General features: G+C 48.6%; 1 protein-coding gene and 1 long non-coding RNA gene across 45 annotated transcripts in view; both read right to left on the reverse strand.

The window, feature by feature from the left end:
• KCNMA1 (potassium calcium-activated channel subfamily M alpha 1) overlaps positions 1-18841 on the reverse strand; it is a 729677-nt gene extending 710836 nt beyond the window's left edge. For 15 of the 44 annotated variants that reach the window (XM_045437780.1, XM_045437773.1, XM_045437772.1 and 12 more), the window contains exon 1: positions 17511-18175. In XM_045437780.1, coding sequence (XP_045293736.1) covers positions 17511-17888 — 378 coding nt within the window. In that variant the 5' untranslated portion in view covers positions 17889-18175. Of the gene's footprint in view, positions 1-16705; positions 17282-17510 lie in introns of those variants that run through there. The other 29 variants (XM_045437759.1, XM_045437758.1, XM_045437757.1 and 26 more) reach the window with 6 other exon arrangements.
• Positions 4641-8870, reverse strand: LOC123576654. The gene is made up of 2 exons (XR_006701525.1): positions 7091-8870; positions 4641-4882 (listed from the first exon to the last, which is right to left on the reverse strand). It is a non-coding gene; the product is annotated as an uncharacterized LOC123576654 (long non-coding RNA).
• Positions 18842-22561: the final 3720 nt, after the last annotated feature.

Genomic DNA, 22561 nt, shown 5'->3' on the forward strand with positions numbered 1-22561 from the left:
ACAATGTATTTCCAGGCTTTGGAGGTGGAGAGCGGCAAGGAATCGATCTTTCTAAGGCAAGGGAAGATTCATAACCACTGAATGAGTTAGCACTACCTTCTTCTGAGTGCACAGATTAAATTCTCTGCCCCACCGACATCTGAAATGCACTTTATTTATAACAGATCAGGGAATTCAGATATAGTTACGTGCTTTTCATAGAAGTCCCATTCTTTTAATAACACAGTTTCAGAGTTTGAGATATGAGCAAACTGTATGTGGGAAGAATAGGGACTCATTCCACATCACGACGCTCAGGTTCATAGTCTAATGATCAGGCTTTACTGGGGGTGTCAGACTCTTCCACCCTCCATGCCCTCCTGCACATGCATGCACAAATACACACACGCCACACACACCTCGAGCTTTTAAAAATGTGCCTGAATTCTGCATCCTAGTCCTAATATCTCCCATGTATGTGTAAATATTAAAAATAGTGGTTTTGGGGGCACCTGGGTGGACCAGTCAGTTAAGTGTCTGCTTCTTGATTTCAGCTCAGGTCATGATCTCACAGTTGTAAGATTAAGCCCTGCACCAGCTCAGCGTTGGTTGTGGAGCCTACCTCAGGAAAAAAAAAAAAAAAAAAAAAAAAAAAAAAAAAAGTGGTTTTATTCAAAACTTAAAGGAAGACTGATACTCAGAAAAATGCCCCATATTTATTCTGTGCCTCCAAATACCCCCCAACATAGAGAGATGTATGACACATGGGCCATAGTTAAAAGTCTAATTATGTATTATCTGATATGAATCTCATAGCAGCCCTAGAGTTGTGCAGTGAGCAACCTGTACAACTGCACACAGCATACCTGACTTTGTTCCAGCAAAGAAAAGCAAGAGTTAGAAAGATTAAAAGGACTAGATAATCTTTAAGGTTCATTTCTAGTCATAGTACAGAATTCTCGGAATTTGTGCAAGGGGTCTCACACCTCATCTAGGGATGGTACATGAGTCTCCACACACCAACCCTTCTCTTCAGTCCTATCTATCTATGCCCTAATGTTTTCCCTCACTCTGTGGCACAGATGAGCTAAGCAGAGCCAATCTACCACTACAGGTGGTACACCTGCATGTGGACAGTGCAAGGGTCAGATGTACAAGGTCCACTGCTTGCCCACCAGGACTTACACCTGGCTTGGCCCCTCACTACCGTGTGACCCCGGGAAAATTACTCTACTTTCCATGCTTCAGTTTCCTAATCTGATAACACCACCTACTTCACTGGGGTGTTGTGAGGATTAAAATAAGATAACGCACGCAGGGTTTAGAAATCATCAGACACATAGTAAGGACTCAAAATCTATTATCCAAATTCACACATATTCTCTATGCTTCACTGTTCTGATGTACAAAACGGGGATTATAAACGTGCTTACTCCATACGACTGTTTTTTTAAGTTTATTTATTTTGAGAGAGAGAGAATCAGCACAAGAGCATGAGGCAGGGAGGAGCAGAGAGAGAGGGAGAGGGAGAGGGAGAGGGAGAGGGAGAGGGAGAGGGAGAGGGAGAGGGAGAGAGAATCCCAAGTAGGCTCCATGCTCAGTGCAGAGCCCCACAACAGGACTCGATCTCACAAACCACGAGACCATGACCTGACCAGAATTCAAGAGTCGGGCATTCAACCAACTGAGTGCCCCCAAAGGAGTGTTTTCAAAGTTAAATAACATAATAAACATAAGGAGCTTAAGACAGTGCCTGATGCATAGTAACTACTCAAAAAAAAAAAAAAAAAAAAGGTTTGTTACCATTTTTTTTTCCCCTAAGAAGTCAATTACTCCAGTTCACATAGACTTACCAAAACAAAAGCACCACTAAGTGTAGGATCAATGCAATGACTAAGGAGGAAGAGAAAGTGGCTAAGAGAGAATGTCAGAGAATTCACTGCTGTTTGCTACAACAGGTAACAGACAGGATGTACTAGAGATTAGAGGTCTTTGTTCTAAGTTAATTCTTTCTGAGGTCAGGAAGTAAAGAGGAGCGTGGGTGAACAGGCACTGAGAGGTGGGGAGGAAAGAACGGGACCCACTCCCTTGCTGGTTTCTTTCTTCACCATTAGAATCGTTTCAAAGCCCTGCCTAGCATTTAAATAGCATCATCCCCTAGAGATCGCTGTTTCGGTTTCATTACAGTCTGTGTTCATAGCGTACAAATAGAAACCTTTGTGATTTTATTAGTTTCCATGCAACTCAGGAGAGATTTGCATGATAACATTTCAGCTCCTGACTTAAAAGAAGGGACCAATTAAAAATATAGTGCTTGCACTGCCTGTCACTGGAAAATGTAAAGGTTCCCGGAGTTTTAAAAATCTGTCGTATCTGGTTCACGGCCATAAATCAACCATTCAGTACAGCCGATACAATAACCACTGTCTAAATTTTTAGCTTATTCTGTAATAAATATTTGCAGGATGTCTGCACCCCCTAATAAGAGTGTAACGACAATATGGAAAAATCTAAAGAAGTATTTTTGTCTGGGCTTCATCAAGTCCTACACAATCACCAATTCACTCAATAATACCCCAAAGCTGCCTGGGACCCTGTGGATCTGTGAAGTGCTAACGTAATGTATCTGTGATGAGTTAAAATGTAATACATGGCCCCTGTAGCATGATCTAATTGATGTTATGTAACCTAAGACTATTCAGTACATTCTGATGTGCTGGTTGTTTACGATTTGGGGGTGGGGAGGATTTTATTTCAGAAATCATTGGGATGTGGGGATCATCCTTTCAGACACTCGCTCCTTTGCCACAGAAGCTCTGGGCATCTCCTCCCACTTCTCGTGGCTGAAATGCTCCATGGAACAGAGCCCAGATGAACATTCTCACCCTGGGGTTGCCTTCTGGGGCAAGTCAAAGAAAAGCATCAAAGTAGGTTGATTTGTGTGACCTCCTCTTTAATGAGATGTTTCTTTTTATGCCTAACCTCAACCAAGCCAGCCTATCATGGCACACCACTTACAGTCTATAATCTAAGATGTTTTCAACCTGGCCTCCACCCCCAAAATTAAAACTAAAACCTTAGTAGTGATGTGGCTATTTCCTTCGAAGTAATAGCAGAGTCACAAAATACTATTTCTGACACTTTTTTTTTAATGACAAGTTTGATGATATTTCCAAAAGGGCCTCTGTCCTCAGATTGTAATTCTCAAATATGCCATCTCATCGAAGTCAATATTGATGTTTCGGGGACACATCAGTCAGATTTCAATCTTGTGATTTATAATAGAACCAGAACTGCCCATTTACCTTGAATGATTTACCACTGGGCTCTTTATCAGGCACAAATGATAAAGAATCTGACTGAAGAAATGGCTAGCTCTTGAAATCACTGAATCTGAGAACATGTTACACAGTGAAAACTGAGGCCCAGGGACAATGACTTGCCTAAGACACCAGAGCCACTCGTGTGTTAAAATCAAAAATCCAGAGGCGCCTGGGTGGCTCAGTCGGTTGAGCATCTGACTTCGGCTCAAGTCGTGATCTCATGGTTCGTGGGTTCGAGCCCCACATCAGGCTCTGTGCTGACAGCTCAGAGCCCGGAGCCTGTTTTGGATTCTGTGTCTCCTTCTCTCTCTGACCCTGCTCCGCTCCTGCTCTGTCTCTCTCTGTCTCTCAAAAATAAATAAACATTAAAAAAAATTTTTAATAAAAAAAATTTCACACTCAGAACAGATACCATCAAATCAGACTCCGCCAGCAGAGGGACAGTTGTCCTGTCTGCTCTGCTGTCAGTGTGGACAGCACCTCAAGCAAAAAAGGCCAGGCTGGGCACTTCTCAGGGGACTCCCACTTACCAACCCTTAGAGGAAAATTACTAGCTGCCCCAATGACAAACACAAGCACCATGGTGGAGAATGTGTCTGGGAGGAAAATGTACCTGAAGATAATGGGGGGTCATCTCCAGGAGGGAGGATTTGGAGCAATTTCTTTTTCCTTTTGTTTTCTTTTTTTTTTCCTGTATGATAAAATAGTCCTAACATAGAACTTAACCATCTTAACCATTTTTAAGTGTACAGGTCAGTAGTATTAAGTACATTCACATTGTTGTGCAGAATGCTTTCATCTTGCAAAACTGAAACTTGGTACCCATTAAACAACGCCCCATTGCCCACACTGCCCTCTTTCCTAAAGCCTCTGGTAACCACCATTCTACTTCTGTCTTTATGACTTTGACTATTCTGGGTACTTCATAAAGTAGAATCATACGGTATTTGTCCTTTTGTGTCTGGCCCCTTTCACTTAGCGTAACATCCTCAAGGCTCATCCACGTTGTAGCATGCTTTAGAATTTCCTTCCTTTATAAGGCTGCGTGGTTCTCCACTGCATGTACAGACGACATTGTGTTCACTCACTCATCTGTCAATCAACATCTGGGCGGCTTCCACCTTTTGGCTTTTATGCTGCTATGAACATGGGTCTCCAGAAGTGGAATTGCTGAATCATATGGCAATCCAATTTTTGATATTTTTTTTTTTGAGGAACCACAAATACTTTTTTCCACAGTGACTGCATCATTTTATATTTCCATCAACAGTGTACAAGGATTCCAAATCTTCAAAGCTTAGCCAACACTTGTTATTTTCTGTTTTTTTTTTATAGTAGGCATCCTAGTAGGTGTGAGGTCTCCTTTTTTTTTTTTTTTTTTCTTTTTCCTAATGCCTCTCTGTGCATTTCTACAATGAACATACATTGCCTTTAGGATTAAGGACAAAAGTATAAAACACTGAAGTTAAAAAAGGAATCTTATGGATGGATAAAAGACTTGAATATAAGACTTGAAACCATAAAACCCAGGCAGCCAGCTCCTTGAAATCGGTCCTGGTCGTGATGTATCAGATTTGACACTAAAAACAAAGGCGACAAAAACAAAAATAAACAAGTGGAACTACACCAAGCTAAAAAAAAAAAAACAAACAAAAAAAAAACCTTTGCACAACAAAGGAAACTATCAACAAAATGAAAAGGCAATCTGCTGAATGGGAGAAAATATTTGCAAATCATGTATTTTATAAGAAGTTAATATCCAAAGTACATAAAGAACTTATATAACCCAATAACAAAAGAAAACAAAAACAATGCAATTTAAAAAATGGGCAGGAGATCTGAATAGACATTTCTCCAAAGAAGGCATCCAGATGGCCAACAGGTACATGAAAAGATGCTCAACATCACTCATCATCAGGGAAATACAAATCAAAGCCACAATGGGATACCACCTCATACCTGTCAGAATGGCTATTATCAAAAGGACAAGAAATAAAAAATGCTGGCGAGAATGTGGAGAAAAGGGAGTCCTCGTGCACTGTTGGTAAGAATGTAAACTGGTGCAGCCGCTGTGGGGACAGTATGGAGAGTCCTCAAAAAATTAAAAATAGAGCTACTATTTTTACATTTTACATGATGCAGCATTTCAACTTTGGGGAATTTCTCCAAAGAAACCAAAAACACTAACTCAAAAAGATATCTGCACCCCCATATTCATTGCAATATTAATTACAAGACACAATATATAGAAACAACCTAAGTGTCCATCAATGGAGGAACGGATAAAGAAAATGTGATTTTAGACACAGAGAGAGAGATAGAGAGAGAGAGAGAGAGAGAGAGAGAGAGAAAGAAAGAAAGAAAGAAAGAAAGAAAGAAAGAAAGAAAGAAAGAAAACACACAGACAGACAATGGAGTATCATTTAGTCATAAAAAAAAGAATGAAATCTTGCCATCTGCCACAACATGGATGTTATTGAGGGTACTATGCTAAGTAAAATAAGTCAGACAGAGAAAAAGAAATACCACATGATCTCACTTATATGTGGAAACCAAAAAGAAAGGAAAAAAAAAAAAAAAAGAAAGAAAACCAAACTCAAAGATATAGAGAACAGACTGGTGGTTGCCAAAGGCTGGGAATGCAGGGTGTATGAAATGATGTAAAGGGAATCAAAAGATACAAACTTCCACTTATAACATCAATAAGTCATGGGGGGATAATGTGTAGCAAAGCAACTATAATCAATAATACTGTATTGCATATTCAAAAGTTGTTAAAAGAGTAGATCTTAAAAGGTCTCAGAACAAGAGAAAATAATCTCTAACTCTGTAAGGTGACAGATATTAACTAGGCTTATTGTGATTGTTTCACAATATATACAAAAATCAAATTATTATGTTGTATATCTGAAACTAATATAATACTATATTAGTTTAAAAAAAAAAGAAATCTTACAAGGAAAATAGGGTTGCACCCGAGCTTAAGGAAAGGATGCCATTTTTAATACTGAGGCAAACCACTGACTTCTCTTGTAGGTTCAGCTAAAGACACCACTCCTATACCCGTTGAGAATCTTACACCTGATCAGTTGTGGCTGACACAATCCACAGGATGAAAGGCCATAATGCATGGGTAGCTAAAACAATTCCTTTAAACACTATGAGGAAAATGCTCCCAGATGCAAAAAGAAAAGAAAAAAAAAATGTGTATAAAGCTGTAGCCAGCTAATACTGGTCACGAAACTCCCCAGCACTTGGATAAACCTGTCATCTTCCAAACCTTCCTCCAAGCCTGAGAGTCCTTTCTCTGAGTTTTCCACTTGATCATCATTAGACGCCCACTTTTTCCCCTTCCAGAGCCATAAAGGGTCTATACTCCAAAGTCACATGAAGGGAAAATAAATCATTGCAGCAACTGCTCCTGAAGAGGGGCAGAACTCTGCTCCTGTGTAACATGTACATAGAGAAGACCCCCACGGAGCCCCGTGACTCCCAGGATCTGGGCCACAGGCCACCCGGGGCCCCATGCTATCAGTTAACCAGACAATGCTTTTCACTGGAAAAGCCAAAATCTTCCCACAGTGAAAACACTCTTTCTACCGGTCTTTATATAACACTTCCCTCTTTGGGGGTGAGGTCACTTGTCATGACTTATTCGTTAAGACAAAGGTGCAGGAACTAAAAACAAAATCCACCCAATTATATATTTACCCAACCTCTAGCTCCCAGAAAAGAAATTATATTTTTCTTGGTGTGAACATCTCCTTCTCCCCCCTACTCTCCCTCACCTTCTCCTCTTGCATGTTCTCCTTCCTTTTCTGGTTTCCTTCTGTTCCGCGGACCAGGGGAAATGGCAGAAGTAGTATATGGAAGCCCAGAGAAGAGGCGTAAGATGAGCAGTTGAGAGGGACAAGCCTTGATTCTAGGGAGCAGCCGTCCTTAAATGGTACAAAAAGAGGCCCCAGATCACTATCTGCTCTCTGCCCTTTAGGAAGAGCCGACACCTAGAAAGCAGAGTCCGCCTCCGGCTTCTTAACAAAGGATCCACACTCTACATCTGGATTCTTGGCATGGCCCCTGATTCACATCTGCTGCCAGCCAAGACCAGCACTAAACTATGAAGGAAGCTGAAGTTTGGAACACAGTGCATGCACCATTGACAAAGAGGTGACGTGATGGCCCGGGGACAGCCAAAACCTCCACCCGCAGCATCTAACAAGACCAGACACATCCTGGAGGGCAAACTATCAGAACCAACGGCCAAAACGGGCCACCTTCCAAACTTTGGGGAATAGGACAAGGAAAACTCTCACTACCCCAGGTGAAGGATACCAGGAAGTCATTAAGAGACAAAGAAAGTGGCCTGCACAGGAGCAACACCCTTATGGGCATTCTACCCCTCCACAACATTGCTGCCATTAACCACCACCCAGCTCTTGGCCTCCCTGGGCTGGATTTAGAATCTGAAATCTACTCTCCACTGAGATTGGCTCTGGGTGTCATGGAAACAGACCAGAAGCAAAGAGGGGCTAGTGCAAGGAGAAAACTCTTTCTCTCCACTCATTCTAAGGTGGGCTTGTCCTCCATGAAACAGTGGCCTCCGGAGATCATGAACACCCCCATCCCCAATGATGATGGGGTACAGGGCTCCCAGCACCGGCACCGGGGAGGAAGTAGAATCCAGGCCCAAATCTCCCTTCCACCTCTGTGACTTCATAATACCACCTGCTTCTCAACTAGCGAGACCAAGTTCCTGTTTGTTGTCCACTAACCTGCCAACTTCAGTCTCTCTGCTCCCAGACTTAGCAAAAGTCACTACAGAAGGAAGAAAAGAAGTAAAGGGTGAAAAGCAGAAGGAAGGCGCGAAGAAAGGAATACAGGCATGTCTGCTGATTAGCTTTCACATGTCCAGAGTAAGCCAGATCTGGGTCCCTCAGAAAACATGGTAGGGAGCCCAAGTGAAACAGCACAGAGAACAGAAAGTAAATGAGATGTCTTAAATAATTTCACGTTTGGCCAGGTAAAGAAGTATTAGTCATACAGGTAATGAGATCTTACAGGGAGATGAGGATGTTAAGTACATCCATTCAGGACCTGGAGTGTCAATTACATTTCCAAATTGGCAATGAGACAAAGACAATCACCAAATAATGCTGAAAACAAAGCAAATTCCATTTCCATTCTTTTGAAGCTCCCCTCCTGTCCCCTGCCTGACTCACCCACCTCGCAGACAGCTGCTCGTCATGAACTAAATCCTTGTTATCCGCTGGCCAAGAGAGACCTGGGTGGCGTGAATAATTGAAAGCCAGGAATGACTCAAACATCGTGTCACCAAATCAAGCCCATCCCTTTCATCCAGACTTTCTCCACAGCTCCTAACAAATTACCCAGAAAAAAAGAGCAAAACATATTTGTACCTACTACACTCCCACCCAGCCCCCAGCTAACTGTGATGGAAAGGGCCCTTCCAACATATATTTAAATGACTCAATTCCTGCCCTCGAGGGAGGGGCTCACAGGCAACTCCAAGACCAGACACTGCACACCCCATGAGAAGATAACTGTTTTTTCCCCTCTCGTCCTATCAGATGAAAGTCACAAGTGGGGCGGGGGGGGGGTTACCGGGGGGCACCTGAGTGGCTCAGTAGGTTAAGTATCTGACTTCAGCTCAGGTCATGATCTCATGGTTCATGAGTTCGAACCCCACATCCGTCTCTGGGCTGACAACTCAGAGTCTGGAGACTGCTTCAGATTCTGTGTGTGTGTGTGTGTGTGTGTGTGTGTGTGTGTGTGTGTCTTTCTCTGCCCCTCCCCCATTCACACTCTGTGTCTGTCTCTCTCTCAAAAATAAACATTAAAAGGGGTCCCTGGGTGGCTCAGTCGGTTAAGCATCCAACTTCGGCTCAGGTCATGATCTCGCAGTTCATGGGTTCAAGCCCCGTGTCGGGCTCCAGAGCCTGGAGCCTGCTTCAGATTCTGTGTGTGTGTGTGTGTATGTGTGTGTGTGTGTGTGTGTGTGTGTGTGTGTCTCCCTCTGCCCCTCCCCATTCATGCTCTGTCTCTCTCTCTCTCTCAAAAATATACATTAAAAAAAAAGTCACAACTGGGTCTTACTCTTCCCCTAGCACCCAGCCTGGTTTGCGCACAGAGTATGTACTCACCAGGTGGTAAAAGCAAAATCAACAACAACAATCGTAACCATAACATTCAACGGAGGACCTACTGTGTGCTTGCCACTGCACTAAGCCCTTCCTCCTTCCGGCCGCTGAAGACGCTCAGGGCTCAAAGCTTGGTCCGACTGCTCCTCGTTGACAGTGCAACCACATCAACAGCACAGCTCCAGACAGGGTCCCTGGCGGTGTGAGCTGCAAACAACCCTAATACGCTAGGGTGACAAAAGAACGACTTTCAACTTCCCCTGACAGAAACCCTGAGAAGAGCAGCTGAGGGGGCCCAGCACCATGCCGCACCACCCATCTCCCCACACTCAGCATCGGTCTTGAGTCCAACCCTTTTAAGCTGAACCCTCCATCTGGGAAGACCCACCCAGGTCCCTGTGGAAAATCGGGCTGGCGGTCTTGCTGTCCGCGGACTTCAAACACTCCAGAGGGAATGGCCAGCAGCTGGCTTCCTGGAGCATCACCACAGCGCAGGCCTGGCTACGCCACAAGCCTTTAATTTTGCAAGAAGTTGGTTTGGCAGACTTGCCATCCTGGACCTCGAGAAGCCTAGCCCCTTGCAGTGTGACCAACTGGCGAGAGGGGGAACCCGCATGTTGATGGGCGGGGAACGCACACACCCCACCCTGTATCTCTGCGGACCACTGCTCTGGCCGCCACAACCCAACCCTCCACCAGCAGCTCTCGTGGGTTCCTTGGGAGAAGGCACCCAAACAGTGGGTGTTAGCAGTCAGGGCCCAGTCTGAACCGCAGAGGCTCCAAGGGGCTTGTGCGGAGTCGTCCCGACCTGGCTGTCCTGGCACAGGATCCCTCCCCACCTCTGAAGAGCTGGGAATTTCCATATTTAAAAATAGGCTTTTTGGGAATGCAAGCTGGTACAGCCACTCTGGAAAACAGTATGGAGGTTCCTCAAAAAACTAAAAATAGAACTACCTTATGACCCAGCAATTGCACTACTAGGCATTTATCCAAGGGATACAGGTGTGCTGTTTCGAAGGGACACATGCACCCCCATGTTTATAGCAGCACTATCAACAATAGCCAAAGTATGGAAAGAGCCCAAATGTCCATTGATGGATGACTAGATAAAGAAGATGTGGCATATATATACAATGGAGTATTACTCGGCAATCAAAAAGAAGGAAACCTTGCCATTTGCAACAACATGGATGGAACTGGAGGGTATTATGCTAAGTGAAATTAGTCAGAGAAAGACAAATATCATATGACTTCACTCATAGGAGGACTTTAAGAGACAAACCAGATGAACATAAGGAAAGGGAGACAAAAATAATATAAAAACAGGGAAGAAGAGAAAACATAAGAGACTTAAATATGGAGAACAAACAGAGGGTTACTGGAGGGGTTTTGGGAGGGGGGATGGGCTAAACGGGTAAGGGGCACTAAGGAATCTAGTCCTGAAATCAGTGTTGCACTATATGCTAACTAATTTGGATGTAAATTTAAAAAAATTAAATTAAACCAAAAAAAAAAATAGGCTTTTTTTTTTTTTTTCAGGGAGGGACTGACTGGAGGGTGGGAATGATCCAGATCTTTGCTACTCAAAGTGTGGCCTGCACAACATAGGCACCCGCCCTCCCCCGTGTCTTGTCAGATGTGCAGAATCTCAGGCCCGACCCTGGACCTGCTGTCGGAATCACAAGCTGCATTTTTAATGGCTACCCCAGGTGATTCTTATGCATATTAACATGTGACAAGCCCCGGGACCAGACAAACACTCTCTCCAGCCCTCCAAAGCAGAGATCTGATATCCCAACTGAACATTCCTTGAGACTTCTACGCAGAATGCTAAGACACTCTGCCTGGGAGGGGGAGAGTCCTTCTCTGTGTGCCCAGGGTCAGGATTCCACCTACTTAAGTAGCATTTCAAAAAAGGAAGCACTTTTGATCTGCTCCCTGCCATGCACCGAAAGGCTGTGGAATCTCAGAGGTGCTGCAGGAGGCCTGGCCTTGCCTGACCCCCAGACACGGGTCCACGAAGGCCAGTATTTCCCGCACAACCCAGCAGCTCAGAATCACTGCACAGACACAGCCCTTTCCACTGGAGGCACAGGGGCACCCCTCCAGGGACTCCACAGCTCTGAAGTCCCAAGATGGTGGTGTTGCCTGCTGTGTTTCAAAAGTTAGCATATGGCCACTGCCACTGTGAGCTGGGGCCCCCCTGCTGCCCACTTTGGGAAAGAGGTCCTGGCATTGCAATCCAGTGCCAGGCGGTTTCAGCAGCACACTTCTCCTGCCCCGGTGAGACAGAGAGAGGGACCCAAAGCAAGAACTTACTCCATGCTACGAGACACCCAATGAATGTCCCCCTCCAGGAAAAAGGACAGGAGCAAGGCAAAGAAGGGGCCCACTCGGCCTTGGCCTTGGAATTCTCTCTGCCCCAGACCACGTGATAGGGCAGCTCTTCCTTTCCTCCTGACACATGTTTGGATAAGTCCCCAGGGCACCTGGATACAGAGTCAGCCCAAGGCTTTAGGTCACCAGTGTCCTCCTAGGAAAGTCTACAAAATAGGGCTAGAGAGAGCACCTACCCCACAGGGCTGTGCTCTGTTACAATCCCCAATTTGCAGATGGGGAAACTGAGGCACAGAGCAGTGAAGTCCTTGCCCAAGGTCACAGGCGGACTCAGGTACTACACAGCAGTCTTGACAGCAAGGCAAGGCTGCTCAAAGTGAGCCCGGTTAAGAGCAGTTTGACCAATTTCTCTACTACAGGGCTTCTCCCCACCTGTGATCCGATTCTTCAAGGGGGTGCTCAGGTATGCCAAGACTCACAACATTTTCCGCAAGGTAAGTGCAAGGACAAGTGCTCCACGGAATGCACTTTGGGAAACAGCACTGGGAGGAAAGCTGGTCCTGTTACAGAGAACGCTGCCCAGGAAACTGTGGCATTGTCAGGGGAACAGGTCTACGAGCTCTGGACTGGGGTAATGGGATGAAAGTCCTCCCTTCTCAATGGTATGACGTTGGCCAGCCCTGCTCTCCTACCAAACATTTCACACCCTCTCAGTCTATCATTCCCGGAGCCCCACAGCGTTAACACTGGTCAACGCTGGTCTACTGATGTCCCCACCATCAAAACGGCAGCTGTCCTGGCAGGCCCCCATCCACGGACACTTCCCTGGCTGCCCCTCCCCAATCTTCCAGCCTTGCCACAGCCAAGAGCCATGAGCCCAAGTCTCAGTGTCACCCTAGCTGGTTGTTTGACCCAAGGACAGTAGACTTCAGAGTATAGAGGTTCCTTTGGGTTCAAAAGTTCTATTTGTTGTCGTCTGTGCCTATCTGGGGCCAAACACGCAAGGAATCAAAGAGAAAACAAACTCACCACTTTGTGAGCTACTTACAGGAAGCCTGCTTAGTGGCAGGCATTTGCTGGGTCCTGTATACCCATTATTGCTACTCCTCATAAGCATCCTACAAAGTAAGCATCATTATGCTCTTTTTACAGATGAAGAAACCAAGGTGCAATATGGCTAACAGCCAAAGATGCCCTGCTAATAAGATCCAGGATTTGCACTTGGGTCTGACTGCTGAATCTCTACTGAAGTGTGCATTTGCACAAAGAGAGCCAGGAATGAGCAGCAAAAATCTCTCTGCACAAGGGAAGGTCAGCTCTAACTCCCCTGTGACTGGGACCTGAGAGCTTCTCCAAGGCCACCCTAAGTGACCTGATCAAAGAGAATTATCTGAAGGTCATCCAATGCAGGCAATCCCCAAGACGAGATGAGGCTGCAGGTCTGATCTGGAATCAAGAATTCTGAGGCACTGGAGCTCCAGTCCTGATTGGATGCATCGGGCCAGACCCTGGGTAATTACCAAGCCATAACGGGATCTGATGTTTATATTAGTCACGAACCTGACAGAGAAAACGTGTTGTTTTCTCAGACACAACCATGGAGACAATACCTCAATAATTCATTACATGCAGACCAGGCTCGATCAAGCCCAACTTCTACAGGGAGGACAGCTCAAACTGAGAGCAGGCGAGAGCCTATGCCTGGCCACATCCAGGTCCCCCAGTGAGCCGCAGCTCCATTGAAAGCTGGACTCAGTTTCCCCAGGCTAATCTAAAGAGAAGCAGCTTGTGTGTTGGAAGAGGAAACACACAGAGGCACTCCAAGGCTGAATTCCTAAAGAATTTGCCAGAAAATTACAAAACAAAACACACTCTGAGCTAGAAACTTTACCCATAGTTTCTCAACTCCTCCCAACCTCTGACACCGAGTCACGGGGCAGGAAGGGGCATCAGAAGTCAGAGAATTCAATCTCCACATTTTAAACACAAGGAAAAAGAGACCAGAGATGGTAAATGACTTCTTCAAGGTCATGGCCTTATCCAGGCTGCCTGAGCTGCTCACTGTTCACTACAGTTCGCAACTGGATTGGACCTCAAAACATCACAGCCTGGTGAACACAGAGCTCTGATGAAACCCAACAGAGAAAAAAACAATGACGTGAAAAAGTATAGCAAAGAACACAGTACCGGATGATTGTGCCCAAGTTCCCAACAGGGGGCAATGTGATTAGTTCTCTCATTTCCTGAAAAAAAAAAAAAAAAAAAAAAAAGTCCACACGCCATTCTTTTCAAAGTAGTAAAGTCACTCACCATTTACAATTCAGAGGCCAAAGGTACTAATGCTGAGATGCCCCGGGAGGCACGTCCATAGTCTCGGGTTCCTTTGATCAAAAAGGAAGATTGGGTTCCTTTGATCAAAAAGGAAGATGCTGTCCTAGGGGCCAAATACTTGTGATGTCACAGTGCCCTGATGAAATTTACTTCCCGTGGAATTTCAGATGCTAAAAAACCAGGCCTCCATGGGACCCCAGCTGCTGGTCAAACCGTCTTGAGACTGAATGAGGGTGAGGGTGGGCACATCTGAGGGCCGACAGAATTCTATGCCCCAGCAGTCTACGTTTGCCTGGGAAGCCCAGCACTGGAATAATTATTCCAAACTTAGGCCAAATGCATTCTTCTGTACCGCATCTCAACAACTAGCAAATACTTGGAAAACAAAAAGACTGTAAGACAAAAAACCAGGATGGCAGTAAAAATACAGACCTCAGGGGTACAAAGTAAAGCTTAGAAGGGGCCTAAGTTACTATTAATGGGTGTAATGAGCCAGCTACACATGGTTTAAGTGAGCAAATCAAGGGGCAGTTATTAAGTAACTCTGGGAATGTTTTAAAGTGGACTCTAATGGGATCAAAAGTGACCCGACCTCGTGCTACGTTGGCCTCACATCCTCCCTCCAACTGCAAGTGTCTCTCATCCCAGGTTGATTTTTTTGTAGAAACTTGCAGTGACGTCAACTCAGCAGGTCTTGGAGCTACAAAATAAAGCCTAAAATATATAGGGATTATTTTTTCTCATGATCGTTGCCAAAAACCTATTTACTTAAGAAGACCGACAGAAGTTATGCTTGGTCATCATTTATGAAAGAGATTCTCTACGTGAGCCATCCAATTAGCATTTCATCACAGGTACTGCAGTGGCATCCATGAACCCCTAGAGTAAAAGGACTCGGAAGCCGTGTTTAAAACCCCAGGATCACAAAAATACCAAAACTTATTTTGACTCGCTGAAAAAGTTTTCACTACGATCAAGAAGGCCCCATTTCTTAAGGATGAGGAGGCTGTTCAAAACTTCACCAAAACATGGGGCGCCTGGGTGGCTCGGTCGGTTAAGCGTCCGACTTCGGCTCAGGTCATGATCTCGCGGTCCGTGAGTTCGAGCCCCGCATCGGGCTCTGTGCTGATAGCTCAGAGCCTGGAGCCTGTTTCAGATTCTGTGTCTCTCTCTCTCTGACCCTCCCCTGTTCATGCTCTGTCTCTCTCTGTCTCAAAAATAAATAAACGTTAAAAAAAAATTAAAAAAAAAAAAAAAAAAAAAACTTCACCAAAACCACTTAGTCTAGAGAACATTTTAGATGCACACATCCAGGAGTTCTCTCTCCCCTAAGGGCAGACACTGACCCTCAGTAAAGGAAAAAACAAACAAACAAACAAACAAAAAACCCTCCGAGACAAAAGACTGCGAGAGAAGGAGGAGACAGGGAATGTGTGGTCAAGATGTTGAAGAAACAGGTAAGGGGCACCTGGGTGGTTCAGTCGGTTGAGCCTCTGACTTCGGCTCAGGTCACGATCTTGTGGTTTGTGAGTTCAAGCCCCATAATCGGGCTTGTTGCTGTGAGCTCAGAGGCCACTTTGGATCCTCTGTCCCCCTCTTTCTGCCCCTCCCCCACTTGCACTCTCCCAAAAATAAATACTAAAAAAAAAAAAAAAAAAAAAAAGACACAGGTAAGAGAAAGGCTAAGGCAGGAAGCACCATCTCAGGGTCTTGTGGTTCAGATTTTGCTTAACCTGTTTGCTTCTCAGGAATGTGGGAGATTTCTCACCTGGACAAGGAAGGAGAACCCCCATGGCAGAGGAGGTAACTCCAAAGAAAGCTGGCTGGCCAACATCTGGAAGCCTCCCGAGAAGTGGGAGGAGAAAAGACAGAGATGGCTTTTATTTTTCTCCCTTATGTCCAACACACCAGTATTTTCCAAAACACAAATGTGCCTGCCACAAAACTCAGCTGATCTCCAGCACCCAGCGCAGTGTATCATTAATGATCAGGAGAGGGAGCCTGGGTTCGTCCTCGGTATTTCACCCAGAGCCCCCGGCTTCCCTACTTCCCAGAGCAGCTAAGGAGACTGCGACAAGTTGCCGAGTCCTATGGAAGTTTGAGGGGTCCTGGGATTCACTTTGCTAGAAAAGAGGTGTGAAATATCCCGACCAAGATCTGCCTCCACTTTGCACTGTTGGCCAATTCCCCTTGATCTCCCCTCCCTCCGAAAATGTTAGCGCTGTGAAGTCCCCTAGGGTGGGACTTACTCAAACACAAAGCAGCTCGGTCCCTCTTTTTTCCAGTTCTCTTTCTCTTTCTCTCTCTCTTTCTCTCTCTCTCTCTCTCTCTTATTCAGTTTTCTGTGAAAAACTGCCCCAGCCCCTCACCTTCAGCCATTGGGAGGATGGGGGGGGAGAGGGGGAGGGGGAGGGCAGAGGACATCTCTAGGGACACGGCGACAGACCAGGCAGTCAGCCTAGCAACCATACTTAAGGTGTAGTGAGCTTCGGTGCTGGTGGGCGTCTATGCGCCAGGAATAGCTTAAGCCGACATCCAGCCACCTCAAAAGCGCTGGGGAGGAGGCTCCGCGCGAAACCGCGGCCTCGGAGGCTCTCGGGCGGACCTCCTGCTCCTGCTCCCCGCTGCTGGCGGCATTTCCGGGCACCTAAAGGGGGTGGCTTGGGGGTCGAGAATACACAGGCTGAAGAACTTGGGGTGGGGGTATATTCCAGAAGAATATCCAAGGGATGGAGAGGAAGGTGACATCAGATGTGCGCCCTTGCCACATTCCTAAAGTGGCAGCCTCCGCGGGCTGCCTCCGAAACTGGGATGCATCTCCCCAACTTTCCCTCTCTGTCCCCGAGATCCCCCACTTCCTCTGGCCAGGTTCCTCCCCTGGGATTCCCTAGTCCAAAAGATTTTCTCCCCTGTCCAAAGGCTTTCCCCCTTCCTTCTGACTCCGCGAACTCCTGTCCCCAACAGGTTTCTAGAGTGCGGGCTGCCGTGCTCCCACTCGCCCACCACCAGGAACGCGGCCGCCGCACCCGGCACACGCACCCGGCGGCCCCCCCGGGGCCTCGGGGCCCGCGGGCTCGGATCTCCCCAACCCGCACCCGGCAACCGAGAGACGCGCGTCCCCCGCCCGGCCCCAACCGCGGCCGCCGGCGACCCCACCGTAAACAAGGGGACGCGGGACCGGGCGTCCGCGTCCCGGGGCGCACCGGCTGGGGGCAACTCCTCTGCCCGGGCGCACCGCCCGCCGCGCCGAGCGGGGCGCGGGGAGAGCGGAGGGAAGGGCAAGCCGCGCGGGGAAGGCAGGCAGGGATGGAGGGCGGCAAGGCGCGGTGAGGAGCGAGGAGGTGGGCTGGCGCAGGGGGCGGGCGCCCGGGGCACGCGTTACCTTCGTCTTGCCCCCGCAGTGGCAGCAAACGGTCCACAGGTACTTGAGCGTCCGCCAGAGCAAGATGATGAAGAGGCCCCCGAAGAAAGTCACCATGGAGGAGGCCAGGAAAGCCCACCACATGCGCTGGCCCCGGCTGTCGCACGGCACCTCCATGGTCACCGGGATGATGAGCGCATCCATCTTGGGCTCGTGGACCGAGGACGAGGAGGAAGAGGAGGAGGAGGAAGAAGAGGAGGAGGAGGAAGAGGAGGAGGAGGAGGACGCGTCTAGGCTGAGATGGTTCGCGTGGATATTGCTACTCATTCTAAGACTGCTGCCTCCGCCGCCGCCGCCGCCGCCGCTGCTGCCGCCGCCGCCGCCGCCACCATTTGCCATAGCTAGCAACGGGCAGCCGGCGCAGGGGCTCGGGGGAGCTCCTCCCGCCGCCAGCGCCACCCCGAACACCCATCAACAGCCATATTGCTGCTACTGCTGCCGCCGCCGCCGCGGAGCGCGGGGAGGGGGCGGGGAGGCGCCTGGGCTCGGGGCGCTGTGCGCGACCTGGCGGGGTGCGCCGAGATATATACGGCGGGCCGCCGCCGCCCGCCCTCCCCCCGGCCTCCCGCCCGGGGGGGAGGGGATGGAGCGCGCGGGCAGCTCCCCGCCCCGGCCCGCGCCCCGCTCGCCCGGGGCTGCGCCGGCCCCGAGCGCGGAGAGCGAGGGGGCGCCGCGGGCCGCCCGCGCCCGGGGTCTGCGCCGCCCCCGGGCCCGCCCTGGCTCTGCGCGCCGGCCCGCCGTGCGCCACGCGAGTGCGCTGCGCTCCGGCCCGGGACCCTCCCCGCGCGCAGCCCGCGCCGCTCACCCGCCGCTCCTGGCTTATTAGGTGGCAACTAGTTAATAACGGGTAATCAGCCCCCTCCGCCGGGACACCCCCGCGCCAGCCCGCGGTCCCCGGCTGCGCTCGGCTCCGGCTCGCCGCCCCTGCACGCGCCGGGCCACGGAAGGTCCACTGCGTCCCGCTGCCAGGCCGCCGCGGCCGCTAGCCCATGCCCCCAGGGATCCCCGAGCCGCGTTGCCACGCCGCTGAGCCTCCTCGGCCTCCCCTCGCTCTTCCTCCTCGCCTCCTCCGGCTCCTCCTCGTCCCCGTCCTCGCCGCCCGAGCCTCTTCGGCGCGCTCCCCGCGCTCCCCGCAGCCGCCAGCAGCAGCAGCTGCAGCAACTGGAGCGGGCGCGGGCTCAGGCCGCCCGAGGCGGGAGGGGAGGAGGCTCGCAGCGCCGGCTCGCCTCGGCTCGAGGCCGGGCAGGGGGCAGACTGATCCCTCGGCGGCCGCCGGGCGCGCGCCCCTGACCCCCCGAGAGCAAGGGAGAGCGCCCCAAGTCAGGGCGCGGGATCGGGAGCCTCTCTCCAAGGTGCTGCGCCCCCACCCGAGCGACCCGCGGGGCCCCGAGGAGGATGGCGGGGCACCCATGGCAGGCTGTTTTTACCAAAGGAGCCCCCGGTGGGGAGCGAAGGAGTGACCAGCTGTCGACACACAGCCGGACACCTCCAAATCCTCGGGCCTCGGGAGTGAGGAGGACCCTTCTCCAGGACACCCTAGTTCGACCCCCCCACCTCGGGCCTCTAATTCCTTCTTCCCTCCCCTCTTCCTAGGTGCCCCAGTGCCCCACGCACGGCTGGAGGCTGGAGGGTGGTCTGTGGCCCCTGACAGCAGCAGGTGGTTTTTCTGCCTGTTTTTAAGCGACAGAGGCTGCCTGAGAGGAGAGATGAGCAGGGTGGGGACCTGGCCTCAGGGATGGTGCAGGCTTCAATAGACAGTAGAGTTCCCCGAAGTGTTCCTTCCCCCTCTTATCTAGCCCCAAGCTTCATCGTGGGAGGAGAGCCACTGGGAGAAGGAGCGCTCTAGGCGCCATCCAAGCCTGCTTTTCCCCAGTTAGGGTCTTCCCCCCTCAGCAGCCTCTATCCCTACACCACAGGGGAATACCTCTTGCAAAGCTCTGGGAAATTTTGCTCCCTCTGTACACTGCCCTTCAAAGCTCTTGGCTACCAGTTGGACCACAAGGTCTTCCAGTGCTAATTAGAAGGAAGATGGTCACAGTCTCCCTTCAGTGGTTTCCCCAAAGTTTCCGGCTCATTAGTTTAAGCCTAATTGGAATTATCAGGTTCCTTTCAGCCCTTCCTGTGGTGAGGGCCAAGTTAGCAACCTTAACTGTGTAGGCAGGCAAGTGCTGCTTCTGCCTGAGCCAGAGCACCACCCCCTCCCACCCCACCCGCCCTTGGAGGATGCTGGGGAGGACCTGGGAAGGGAGGCCCAGCTGGACAGAGAGGCTGAAGGGAACGTTTGCAGCTTCTCCAGACACATTCAGAATACGTTCACTGGGCTCAAGACACACACTCATTAGAAAAGGGTCAAGGCCAGCATCAAAGGGGGAAACAGAATGAGTAAGAGCCCTTGAATATTTGGTACTCAAAAAACAGTGTTAAACCTCCTCCTTCATGCTCAGCAGCCACACAATACATCTATGCTGCCTTAGTCCATGCAAAGGCCCTGGGTTCTTCCCAGCACTGGGTTAGGGGTCAGGCCCAGAAGTGCCGTGAAGATGTGCAAGAAGGTAAACCGTGACCTTGGGATTCCTTTGATTTGTTAGCCTTCTAAACAGCTGTACTTTGCTACCTTTGGGCCTCAGCATATGCCAGGAATGCTAAGGACTTTCCTTAAAGCAGGTACAAGATTTAAATTTTGAAAATAAAACACCCATAGCATAAAAAGAGCAGAGAAGGATAGGACTGTTTGCCCAAGGGGGTGTGAACCCCCCAGAATGGATTTCCTCCCTCCTACAACTGAGCTTCCGCAAACCAGTGAATCCCCTCCAGGCCTTCCTGAACAGCCCCCACAGCCTGAGTTCCCCTACAACACCAGTCTGGGGATACTAGCAAGAAGCCACCGGTTGCTGTGACTTCGGTCACCCCAACTGCAGGATCCCCACCAGTGTATCTCCTCCACTGTCACCTCCACCACCCCATCGTCCTTCCACAGGGTGCTGGGAGGCCCTATCTCCTGCTCTCTGCACACCCCTGCCTGTGCTGGTTGAAGCTTTTAGCAACTTCTGTGTCATACAAAACCCAGGCTGAGTTGGGATTCATCAGGGTCCCTCGCTGCGGTATACCCTACCAATCCTACAACCCCAGTCTCACACCACCTCCCAGGATGGCCCGACCGGTAGGCAGCGAATGCAAGAGTGCCACCATCCACCAGGCTCACCTGCCCACCTCTCCTGCTACCTCCTTATCATCCACCAACTTCAGCACCAAGTTCGGAAAACCTGCCCCTGGCCCCACTAATTGAGGAAAAAGTTATACACAGATGGAATGGAACCTCAAACTTCAAAGGAAACTTAGGTGCCTGCTTCCTCGTTCATAAAATTGGAATATAAACAGGAACTGCTCTACCCACTTACCCACAAATAACATTGGTTATTGGTAAGGTGAAAAAGAAAACATTATACGGATCTTGGCTGTGACCCAAAAAACAGAGCCAAACTCTGACCAGATGTTCTGACCCCAACCCAGTACTTAATGTGTGTGTGCATGCACCAGGCCATGGGGGAGAGGGGTCCAGATAGGACTATCTCCTTGCCCCCTGCTTTGCTGTTCCGCACCCCACAAGTCCCCTCAGTTGGGATGAGAACTGAGGCAAAGCGTTCCCGCTGTCTGCTGCAGCAATTACACTACGACCTGGAGGGCCCCACAGCCAGTCCCCAGATGGACTCCAGGGCAAAGTATAGAGAAGCACTTCCAAACAGCCCCAGTGCATGTCCCCTCTTGTAGGTGTGTCTGCAGGCTGGGAACTGAGGGCCACTGCACAAGAACTCAAAGGCTAACCACAAATAGAAACTTCAACCCCCCCCCCTCCTAAAAACAATATAGGCCATTTATTTATTTCTAAATACATTTATAAGCTTCTCAGGGGGGAGGGCAGCCTCTTTACCATGTGAACATGTGCCTATCTCGGCTTTCAAAGCAAACCAGGGTTTCAAGTTTGTAAAGTATTCTAATCTGAACTATCTCAACTGATTTAAAAGAAATAAATAAAAGTACATTAACATACAAATGAAAAAAGCAGAGCAACTAAAGTAATAGCCAAGGAGGAAAAAAGAAGCTTATTTACTTAAATGTTGGCTCAACATCATAGTTAATGTATAGATTTCATCTTTTTCCTGCCTAGACCCAGTTCCAATACTCGACGTAATAAATCATGGTGATTTTGTTATGCGGAAGCCAGGGGGACACCGTAAGTGATCTAGCGCCCTCTGGTGACCATTTCTGGTACTTGACATCATTTGGTGAATGCAAAGGGGACCTATTAAAATAGTCAGAAATTTGGTGTGAAAATTCCAAAGAAAGTCCTACTGCAAAATCCTGCAGCCGCAATATTAATTACCCAATTGCCAGCCCTACCAACATATAAAAGTACTGTGATAAAGGCGGTTAACAGGGTTGATATTGTTACCATGCTTTGATGTCAGATCTTCTAAGCTGTAACTACCCTTGGCAACTTACCACTTCTTAAATTACCATTGTGTTTTGTTCTAAATGGTTAAAGTACTCTCCCCCTCCTTGTTTCCTTCATTCTTTATAATCTCTTTGTGCCATAAGAAAGGACAGTAGCCATTCTCCCATTTTACAGGTAAGAAACTGAGTCTTAGATCTGTCAAGTTACTGGGCATGACAAGAGCACCTTACCTTTGGAGCAACGTCTCTCTTTGTGACTTATAATGAACAAGGAAGAGTCCACCCCTGAAACCATGCCCAAAAGCCTCTGAGGTCCAGAAGGAAGCATTGGTCCCCAGGATGGAGAGAGGGACTCAGAGAGCAAACTTGGAGGAATTTATTTATAATAAATATTTATTTTATGTTTATTTCTGCTTATGAGAATAATTCAGACTAAAAGAATTTGGAAAATAAATGTTTCATAAAAGAATAGAATCCCACAACCTACCAATAACCATGATTGATTTTTTTTACATTTTAATGTTTATTTATTTTTGACAGAGACAGACCGAGTGTGAGCG

Source organism: Leopardus geoffroyi, chromosome D2, assembly GCF_018350155.1.
Source record: "Leopardus geoffroyi isolate Oge1 chromosome D2, O.geoffroyi_Oge1_pat1.0, whole genome shotgun sequence".
NCBI classification, from domain to species: Eukaryota; Metazoa; Chordata; class Mammalia; order Carnivora; family Felidae; genus Leopardus; species Leopardus geoffroyi.